General features: G+C 38.0%; 1 protein-coding gene across 1 annotated transcript; it reads right to left on the reverse strand.

Moving 5' to 3' along the window:
* Positions 1 to 4977: 4977 nt before the first annotated feature.
* LOC119896336 (transmembrane protein 208) lies at positions 4978 to 10408 on the reverse strand. Its single transcript, XM_038709777.1, has 6 exons — positions 10206 to 10408; positions 9510 to 9605; positions 7991 to 8050; positions 7751 to 7887; positions 5373 to 5457; positions 4978 to 5232 (listed from the first exon to the last, which is right to left on the reverse strand). Exons 1-6 carry the CDS (start codon positions 10209 to 10211, stop codon positions 5095 to 5097), a joined length of 522 nt encoding a protein of 173 aa, XP_038565705.1. The 5' UTR covers positions 10212 to 10408; the 3' UTR covers positions 4978 to 5094.
* Positions 10409 to 11096: the final 688 nt, after the last annotated feature.

Consider the following 11096-nt stretch of genomic DNA (forward strand, 5'->3'; position numbering starts at 1 on the left):
GGCGGAATTGCCCACAAGGATTACATTGCAGCCCTGTTTTACTGCTGCCGACTGCAGCGTGCTCACTTTGGACCACTTTCAAAAAATGCGGTCCTAATTAATCACATAAAACACAAAAAACATGGGAAAATATAGTCCAGGTTGAAAAATACTAAAGTTACCCTTGAATTTTGAGTGTGTGTATTCCAAATTCAGAGTGTCTAAAAATGCTACACCATCCTGAAGTTACCATGAATTATTTATAATCAATTTAGCTACAAAGCAGAACATTCATCACTAACTTGACATTTCTACCTATCTTCTGAATTTGTTTGTCTTTGAATCACGTCAAATACACGTATCCACAAGTGAAGCATTTCATATAGATGATGTTTCCCTATATCAAGAATAACGTGAGGCTAATTTTCAAAATGACTGAATGTAAAATATTTTATTATGGGAAGGCTGCTGCATGGAGTTGCTTTAGTCAGCCAATGTAAATGTACAAAAACACAACATTTATGCCTTCAAGTTCATAACCTTCCCAGTGAGTATTTGGCAGACAGGATTTGGTTAGTAACTTAATATAGACGACCTAACAAGGCTGAACTGAGACTGATGACTAAAATAAACCTTGAGATCCTGGATGTTTCAGTCATTATGCTCATGATTTTCCCTTCAGAGTCCAGGTTGAAATCAAGATGTTATCTTTGTCGTACTGCTGCCTGAGCTCTGGAGCAATTTAATCTATCCTATTAATATATCTATTTAATGTCATGTCTGCTGACAATGCTTTTGTTTTTAAGTCTCATCATATACCCCATTTTTGCTTACATGATAATGCTTTACCATTTAATGCTTTTTTTTTTTTGATAGCAGACAGAAAGACAGGAAACATTGTGTGAGAGAGAGAGAGAGAGAGAGAAAGAGAGATGACAGGTATGGCATGCAACAAAGGTCACTGGCAGGAACCATGAGGTTATATGGTATAAGTCTTAATCATTAGGCTTCCAGGACACCCTACTGGCCTTGTATGATATTTTTGTTATGATTTTCCTGTTGTATCCTTGAGGGCATAGCTTTTATGTACTGCTCTGAACCTTTGTGGCAAAGTTATTTTTATGGTACCTCATGTGCTTCCATTGTATTTTATTTCCCTTACTCTGGAAAGCATTCTTCTATTTAACACATTTATTGTAATAATATAATTAGTCGTTAATTTGTTGTTATAGTAATATAATAAGCCAAGTATCATTATTAGACTCCACTAATCAAACAAAAACTTTCAAGACATTGTGAAAATATGTTAAAGGAGTAGTCCACTGATTTAGAATTGGAATCCTTTTTCTTGTCAAAACCTGGCGCCTACAATACCCACAATGCAATTCAACTGCTGACAGTTTGATCAGGGAGATTCGGGTGTTGTTATGCTAGCAGCCGCTAATGTAGCCTCGAGCTGCTAGCCTATAGCAGAGATGATGAGCAAGCTCTGGTAAGCTCACTTTTTCTAACTCCAAGCCAACAGATTTATTTTATTTTCAAACTTGTCTTCTACCCAAATGAATGCTGACTTTAGTGACATCACTTGAGGTATGAAATTTCACGCAGCTCTCTCTGTAGCCCCAAAAGGCTTTATACAATGTTTTTCACATATGCATTTGTACACCCCAAGACCTGTAGTTAGGTTTTTATGTGTAAAATTGATGAAATTCCACAGTAAAAGTAGGTTTCTGGCTCAGGCTATGGACACCGTTCATGTTTTGGGAATATGAAGTGTTGCCTTAAAGTGATGGTAACACTTTGGCAGTAGAGCATCATTTCAACTACAGTATAAAAGTGCTGTATTAAAATTAAATGTACTGTAAAATAAAAGTATGATTTTTAATTTATGTAACAGGCAGACAACTGGATAGATGGTTTTTAGGGAGGTGTTCATGTGGAGACACCGAATTCACCATTAAATATATTCAACATCTGCAGTACATGCTACATATAAAACTTAAGAGCATTACTAAAAGAAATTAATCTTCTAATAGCTGTGGCACATTAATAGATAAGACTTTACATCTATGGTTTTATGGATTTGAGATTATCTGTCTTTAGTTTGCAAACAGGAGCAGATGACAGGCTGGCAGAGGGATGGAGCGAGATGTTAAACAGAGGTGACAATCTCTGAGGAGGGTGGAGTATTTGCCACCAAGATGCTCAGATGCTTACACACACACACACACACACACACACACACACACACAACACACGCACACACACGAGTCAAATGCAGCAGAAATCTTGACAGCTTTCTTTTATGGCTATGGTGGGAGCTGTTAAGGCTGCCTGGCCAGTGTCGCCTTTAAGCTAAACTATGATCCTGAAAATACTGATGCTTACTTATTTGTTATTAACTCTACTAGAAACCATGTAGATCATCAATGACATGTTTAAAAAATTGCCAGTGTCTTGTACTACTACTAGCCACTCCTTCAGTACAACCCAAACTGTGAGAAGTGTTTGGCTCAGCAGAGAGCAAAGATTATAAACTTGAAGCGACTACACCCACAGCTCTACCAAACATGCTCAGAGAGCTCTGATTCTGTTTACACAGTGGAAGCTTAATGTTCAAGGGAACACACTCTGCATCGCATGTAATTGCTTGTGCTTCTCTCTCTTGACTTCAAAACAGGGTGCGCTGTAGTTCAAGGGTCAAAGGCTCGACTGTTGCCCAAATGCCCCCCAATTTCCTGTTTTGTCTGGCTCTGTGAGTGTAAAGGGATCTAAAATGTGATGGTCAGTTCTGCTGGAGCCAATGAGACAAAAGGCTCCACTTCAATTGATTGCTTTTCCGCTTTGTATCCCAGGTTGAAAGGTTTTTGTTCAGGTTCTAATGGGTTTAAGCGTTTTTTTTAGGTTATCGCATGCAAAGCTACACACAAAGCCTGGAAAATGGAATGCAGCCTCAACTCCCTTATTTCATCTTGTCAGGATGAACCCTTTTTTACTGCCATGGTAAACAAGAACCTCTCTCTTTTCCTTTCTCTCCATCTTAAATCAGCAGCCAAGACAGGGACTCTCACATGCAGCAAGTTATTTTAGGAGATACTTTTTTGTGCTGCACCTCAAAGTAGAAGCAGGGACAATTTTGTGTTATTAAGAAAAGGAAAAGTTTGCATATGAAAAAGCTTTGAGCAAAAACAATCACATGTCCTTTCTCCATCCACGAGGTAGATCTTTCAAAGTTGGGGAATTTCCTAGCAGACAACTGGATGAGATAAACACATGTAAAATCCCAATTTCCACATCTTCCCAGTAAACACACCAGCCAGAAAACACAAAGCACATATGTGAGTTTTGAGGGGGTGAGATTACGTGCAAGTGAGTGGCCCCAGTGCTAAATTACATTGCAACATGGTCCCTCTCAAAGCCCACATCTGGGAATGGCCCTGACAACTGGATGCCGTGCTGCTCTAATTTTGGTTACTTTGTTTATAACCCTATAATAGAGACAGTATAGGACCACAGGGCTGGAATGAAGGAGGGCAGGACACAAGCAAAGTAAAAGCAGTCATTTTGAAAAGACTTGTGGGAATGCAAAGTTAGGTAAAAAAGAGCTGTTTGAATTCCTGTGTATATTAGATTGAGGCAAACTTTGCGAATGCCTTGCTGTTTTGTTTGCTTTTAACAGGATTCACACCATTGCTGTGATTCCTCTTCAAACCTGAAGAATGCAGGTTGTAGCTTGTTGAGCTAGGTAAGCATACATGTAACAATAATGAGATATCTGGAATTATATTAGGAGCAGATCTGGGCTTTACTAGCCCACTCACTCTCTTTGGAGTCTGTGCATTAAAGTAATCACTGAATACATTTTGTCAACACTGGATAGACAGTATAAGTCACTTAGTAGACTTGATAATAAACAACATTTTCCCCTGAGGATAAGGCTCAACTCACCGGATGGAAACAGAAACATTGAATGTAGCTGTGCTGCAAGTGGTTGACATTTCTTCAGTATTTGGGGATTAAACTGTCATCTAGTCGTTGATTTGTCAGCTTTAATCTTAAATCTCTAATCTCAAATATGTGAGCAGGTTCAAGAGCCATTGAAAAAAAGAAAAGGGATGATGTCAGTTTTACAAGTTTTGCAGCCTGTAACGTTAAACCAATGTTGATTACTCAGTTAGTCAATCAACAAAATATTAATCAATAATTGATTATCCATTTAAGTCATTATCAAACAAAATAAAGTAAATATTTTGGGTTTGGATTTTGGGACTATTAGTTGGACAAGATAAGCTATTTGAAACAGAATTTATACCTCCAGTTTGAACGGTCATCGCCTTTACAGTACATCTGATGTTAACTTTTGATTGAGAAGGCTAAAATTCCACAATTCTCAATGACAATTACATTATAACCCTTATGGTAGAGAACCTTTCAGTTGGACCCAGCCATATATGTGTTTTTTTTCTTAAATAATTGCTCAGTATTAAGTCATGATTGAAGGCATAACATTAACTTTTTGACAACTGAAAAACAAAACCTTTTGAAACACAGAAGATCAACTCCGCAACTGGAGGAAGAATTTTTATTGCAAAAAGTTTACTGTCCTATTAAAACTTTATTACTATTCAGTTAATTTTATAAGACCTAATGTCTCACAAACAAAATCTCTCGGCTCTGTAATGAAGGCTCACCGATAGATTCTGTTAAATCAGAGACTTTTTTGAAAAATAAAAATAAAATAAAAATAAGACATGCCATGACACACAGAATAAATTCAGGGGCTATAATCTTGTCACTGTATCACAGGGCAGTTAGGGGAACATTTTATGGAAATCTGCAGGGGGCAGTGTGATGTGATTGTGCAACAGACTCTTAAATCTCTGCATGAGGACAAATGACATTTGGACCGTGACATACTCTAAATAGGGAAGATTCCATTTCATAATTTAGAGAAAATTGGATTACAGGAGAAAACATGGAAAACAAGATTCCACGGTATCAGATTTGGATTGACTTTATGTAATAACAAAATTTCTTCCTGAATAACTTATGAGTTCCTCCCATCTGTATATTAGATTCTGTGTATAAAAATACTGCTCTGTCTGCTCTGCAGCATTAGAATCTCTTCATCTGTCTGCGCTCTTGTCTTCTCTGCTTCTTTTCATTCACTTCCTCTGGTGCCGACGGGTTATCTGCCATAAACCAGGGGCCCAGAAAGTTCACCCACAGCAGGTGGAGGGCGCGGGCCGGGGCCTGACACACACAACAAAAGACAAGATTAAATTAAATTATAAGACATGAGGGGGGGGGCAAAAAGGAAAAGGAAATAACAGCTATCTCATAGAATTTATCAGGGTAGCTGGAAATAGAACATCTTCTAAAAAAGCTCTTACCAGCAGCCAAAGATACCAGAAATAAGAGGAGATTGTGCTGAGCACTTGTACTATGGCTGTGAGTAGGATGACGTCCTTCAGGTGCCTAAAACCAGAATGAACAGACAATAAATTAGAACTTAAAGTTACTGTGCACACAGCAGAAGAACTATGTACTCTTCAGCAAGGGTGTAGGTTTAGTTTCAGAAAATGAGGGACACATTTCAGTTTTTTTTAACCTGACAAAAAATTATATGACTGCTATTTATTTAAATACTTTTATATTAAGCAAAATATTATAATAGTCCAACAGGAGAAGTAGAATCATGACCAGAACTTCTTTATTATTAATGCACAAAATATAAAAATACAAAAACCTCACCAAAAGAATTATAATTTTAAACTAAGCACTGTATACCTCTAAACAACATAAATTATAAAAATTCAATTATTTATGAGAAGTAAGGCAAGCAATATTTTCAGCCCTGAGTAATGTCTGCAATGCATCCTGTCCCAAATATGCTCAATCAATAAGAGGTGTTAGCAAAGACTGACTGTAGCCTGATAAGTGAAACCCAGGGCAAAAAAAGTCCATCAAGCACAGCTCACGTCGTATCATTACCAGAAAAGAAAAGAAACATTTGAAAGCTGCCTTAATAATACATCTACTGTATGCACACTGAAAATGCATTTCTCTTTTCCTGACAGACCACCTTAAAAAAGGATTTCCAAGTTGTTTCATATAGTCATACATTGTTTTCATAGTGTATTGTTGTGAGAATGAGAAAAATGTGAAGAAAAGGACACTGGAAGCAACTGGTTCTGGTTCTTGGGGGGCCTTCAAAGATACTGTTCGTCTGTGCTTTAACTCTGATGGCCTGTGTTTTAAGACTGATAATTGTTGACTGCTTAGCTAAGACTGCAAAAGTACAAAGTTAGCGTAAGAAAGATGTGTTGTCTGATATAATGTTTTATATTTTAATGTGTCTCTGCAGTCTCTTATGTGTTGACCTTTGCTCGCCTTCAGAGACCTAGGGTTGTACATGATCATATTTCAGATTAGACGTTGATGTGCAGTAAAGAGGAAGTGAAAGTCCACTCTTTCTGCCAGCTCGACCCTTTAGCGAGGTCTCCCTGACAACAGATGTGTGTATCTCACGCACATGGGTGGAGGTGTGAAAAGAGGTATGAAAATAAGAGGATCAAGAGTTCATCTTTTAAATCTATATTATTTGAGTTTATAATATTCATTAATACATTTTAAAACTTGTTTTTTGAAATAACATATTTTATGTGTATCCCCTGATGATGTCTGAATAATTGTTTTGATCAGAAAAGAATGCACTATTTGCTAATGTGACATCAACAGTTGTGAAGAGACAAGCATCTTTTTCATTTTGTGACTATAGGAGCAGGGGAGGCTTTTCACTCCTTTTGAAGTCAAAAAGAGATGAGAAGAGTAGGATGAGTGTTGACATGAATTGATTTAATGTATTCTGCATTCCGAGTGGATTTTCATTTGTGCATGCATTTAAGATTATGAAAGAGAAGGGATGTTCATTTATTTTGTTTGAGAAGTGTGGCCTACTATATTTGGCCTTTATGTGTTAAACATTTAAAGGATTATACTAACATGAGTTATAGAGACCTGCATTATATGTTTTATTACCATATTTGGAAAATTGTTTGTGAACTGAGGTAAAGGGGGGTTGCAACCACTGGACAGACAGATCATCTACCTATAAAAGGAAAAGTAATGTAAAAACCAATCAATGTGATGATCCAGTCCTGATAGCCAATGATTATTTGAGAAAAGGGTGGGGTCCACTCTGTCTATTTCTTTATTTAAGTTGCTGACCCTAGAGCTCTGAGTGAACTTTTTGGGGCTTGTTGAAAATAAATAAGTTTGTCTTTGGGTGGACGCCTTAAGAAAACTAGAAAGAGTTTTTCGTCTCATTTTTGTCTTCGTGTTATTCCCCCTCTTCTAGACTGGCAAGTTAGTATTTACTTACTTTAACATCCACACTGCCTACATTAACACACCTCATTACCGATAACCAGCAAACTGGCCATTTAAGTAGCTCATTCCAGGTTATGTGTTCAGTACCCTACTCTCTGGAAGTGAGAGAGGAAGAGGCGTTGACTAGGGAACTTTTGAATCAGAAATTCAATACAGACGGTCAGGCCAGTACCTAGTGTTGAAACAATCTTGTTATCAGAGGTTGCCCTTTTTCCTAAGTGGTATCTGAATTCATAATGCGCTAAGGGCGCCCAGAGATGGTGACCTGAGAGAGCGGGATTCCTTGCGGAGGGCCACTTGTTGCTACAGTATGAAGACTAAATATGGAGCTTCTCTTCCAAATATATATGAATCCATTTGTACTTTGGGGGCTACTTACTCTGCCATTCCCTGCTCCATGTTTAAGTCTATTCCTCCGTCCAGGAGACTTCCATCCTCAGCAAACGCTGGCTTGGCCATGGCGGACATAGAGCGGTAGCTCCCGACATACACTGCTAGTGCAAACACAAGCAGCAGCTATGGGACGAACACAAGGTGGAGGAAGGGAGAGGTGTTACTAGAAATTAAATTAGAAAAGTGGATATTGAGATTTTAAATAATCTTGATTAAATACACTCACCCATGTCCAAAAGTTAGACGAATTGTAGAAAACCAAAAGATTTACAGCCCCATATATTGCCTGCGGAGGAAGAGCAGTATTGAAATGGGTTTGGAGGACCTGACAATATAGTAGAGCTGTAGTGATTACTCAATTAATCAATTGGTTGATCAACAGAAACATTTCTCTGCACCTATTTTGATAATCAATCAATCATTTCAGTGATTTTTCATACAAAAATTCCTAAAATGATCTGATTCCAGCTTCTCAAATGTGACAATTTGCAGTTTTTTTCTCTCTCATTCTGTGGGAAACACTATACAATGATTGGGATTCATGTTGATAAATATGAGTGGGTAGGGGGGTGAGTGTGAGCAAGCATTCTCAATGTGACAACACTTTCCATTAATATTCCAGCGTGTTGTCCACCTTTAGATGGCCTACATTAAAACAACACGGGGCGCAGTGTCAAAGATGCGTCCATCTTCTGAACATTGTAGTTTCATCACAGCAGGTCACATCAGTAACATCCGCCGTCGCATAATTATGCGTCGCCTAGAAAAGAGCAGTCAGATTCTCTTGGCCCCACGTTCATATTTTCCTAAGTTCCTATGAATTGTCCTTCACACCTTTCCTTGACCTCATGACGTTTTCCATCGAGGAGAAGGAAAGGTGGTTAGGAAAGTTGATTTTTTTGACTTTGTGTCCGAGATCACCCACTACTCACTATATAGAGGACTATAAAGTGAACTCACCATTTTGTAGTGCTGTCCGAATATATAGTGACAAATTATTATACCCTATAGTGATAATTATTATACCCTATATAGTCCACTCAATGTATCCCGAATGCATTTGGAAATGTAGTGTACAACCGATGGTCACTAACTAAGCTGTTCTTGAGTATGTTGAGTTTGAGTTTAATTGTGTTTTGAGTTAATTGTAAGTTGAGTTGGACCTCCCTCTTTGTTATGCACTTCAACAAGCTGGGAATAACAGCGCTCTATACGCAAATAAACACGAACATCATTTCTGTTTGCAAACACCAAATGTGTTGTTGTTTTTAACTTGAATTTGATAAATTTACTGTCAAATTACAAATAAAACAGGAATTAGGCTGGAGAAATGAGGGTTTCTAGGGGACAGGCCACACTGATTACTGTCTGAAAACACAACTTTATTAACTGACTTTGGAGACAAGGGATTACATTTCATAAAGAAAATATTTTCTGTTTTTCCCTTTTCTGAGTGATCATATCTCAGATCTATCTATCTATGTGTCCTTGATGCGTATTGGGCGCATTCACACCTGTACTTAGAGCTGTTCACTTGTGATCAGATCAATCAGGATGCAAGTTAATGCCAAGTGTCGGGGCCTGACACTCAAGCAACTTTCATCCAATAAGGTTAATAAACAGACATATCAGTGAACTAGTATAAACCTGATACCACTCATTAAACGACTGCCGTCTCCACCTCGCTGAGATTTAAACACTTTCTTCGACTGACACAAAACAAAAATAAGCATTGACGTTCTTACATTAGCTCCTAGGATGACTCTTGTGTAGAACTTCAGCGTCGCCTCGTTCTCCTCATAGATCTGCTTCTTTCCCTTTGTGCCAATTTTCCCTTTGGGCTGTCGGACAAAACACAGAGAGCTGTTTCAGCAACATCAGGCTGTTTTTCAACCAATCAATGCATTTAGACTAAATGCAGGTGCAAAACAGGCTTATCACACATGCCTTTCTTAGGGTAATGGTTTGGGTAGACCTTTCTTCTTTTTTTTACTCCACATACATAAAGAAAACTGTATATTAAACTGCACTGCTTTATTTACAACTTTTTGTATAGTTATTATGCTGTTTTTGCTCTGTGCTGTGTTTCTTTTGTTGTATTGCGTTTGTACCCCCTTGCAAAATGGTGTTATATAACTTACAATGAGTAATGTTTGATTAAGTTATTATAAAACAAAACTCAATTCGGAATTTCAATAAGAGGCCATGGAAGGCTAACTTAAATCACACCACATTTGAATAGATTTACAACTGATGTCAGAAAGTGACTAAACCTGCGTTTGATTATTCTTTTGACTTATTGTAACTGTGGTCTCACTGTAGCTGAGTCACTTCGCACAACAGTATCAGCTACAGTGACTTGCTTATTGCAGAAGTGATTAAGTCAGTTGTTCCTGTCTCAGTCTGTCACTGTTGCAGCTGCATGTGTCTGATTCCCTCACCGCCATTGGCTCTCAGACGCGGTGCCGTTGATCTCTTCCACTGCGTCTTCTTTGACATCGACCTGTGACCCACCGCCGCTTCTCTCCGTTATTATATTAGTGCATCAAAAAATAAACTCAGAAGTCTGCTTTCGGTGTAGTTTCTTGTAACACATCAGCATTTGAGATTTCTACAGGGAGTCAACATATCCGGCGCATGAAAATGCCGTCATCAACCGCCCTCGAAAACGGGCTCGTGGAATTTGGAGACAGGGTACCACCACCACCTGCTGGTCATCTTTTAAAAACAATAAATAGTCAAATTTAAAACGTTACCAGCGGACAAATTAAAAGGGATATACTCAATTACAGTCTGTACAATGACGCTGTCTTATTAATGCAAGATTAAATGTCAATTTGTAAATGCATCTGCCAGAGAAAAGAAAACATGAGTTCACAGATTCATCTGGTTCCCATCTTGCTGTTTTACCTATGTATAACTGAAATAGGGACCATGTTGGTGTATGTCTGTGGAGCTTCAGGAATTGCTAAAATACTGGACATAAGATTAAAACTGTGCATGAAAAACTCGTCTTTCTGCTGTCACCCCAATAAAGTGGATGTGAGTGTAGATTCGTTCACAATTAGCTAAAAAATTAGGAAACAGTTTATAGTCACACCATAGGTGTCATTTACACTGGGGACATTTTGAAATGGCTAATTTTGTCCCCATCACTTTTTGAAAGCATTTGTTCCTAAAAATACCTAGCACCAAGAAATGTTAACTAATAAATGAAAATACTTTGGCAAAGGTTTATTTGCACAATTAGAAAACATGCAAAGCCATTTAAATATTGAAGAAACAAATGTGCATTGTCCAAAAAAAAGTCACAGGCTGCTGATTACTGCATT

Source organism: Micropterus salmoides, unplaced genomic scaffold, assembly GCF_014851395.1.
Source record: "Micropterus salmoides isolate LMB-PRFRI ecotype aquatic unplaced genomic scaffold, ASM1485139v1 Ms_hic_scaffold_10, whole genome shotgun sequence".
NCBI classification, from domain to species: Eukaryota; Metazoa; Chordata; class Actinopteri; order Centrarchiformes; family Centrarchidae; genus Micropterus; species Micropterus salmoides.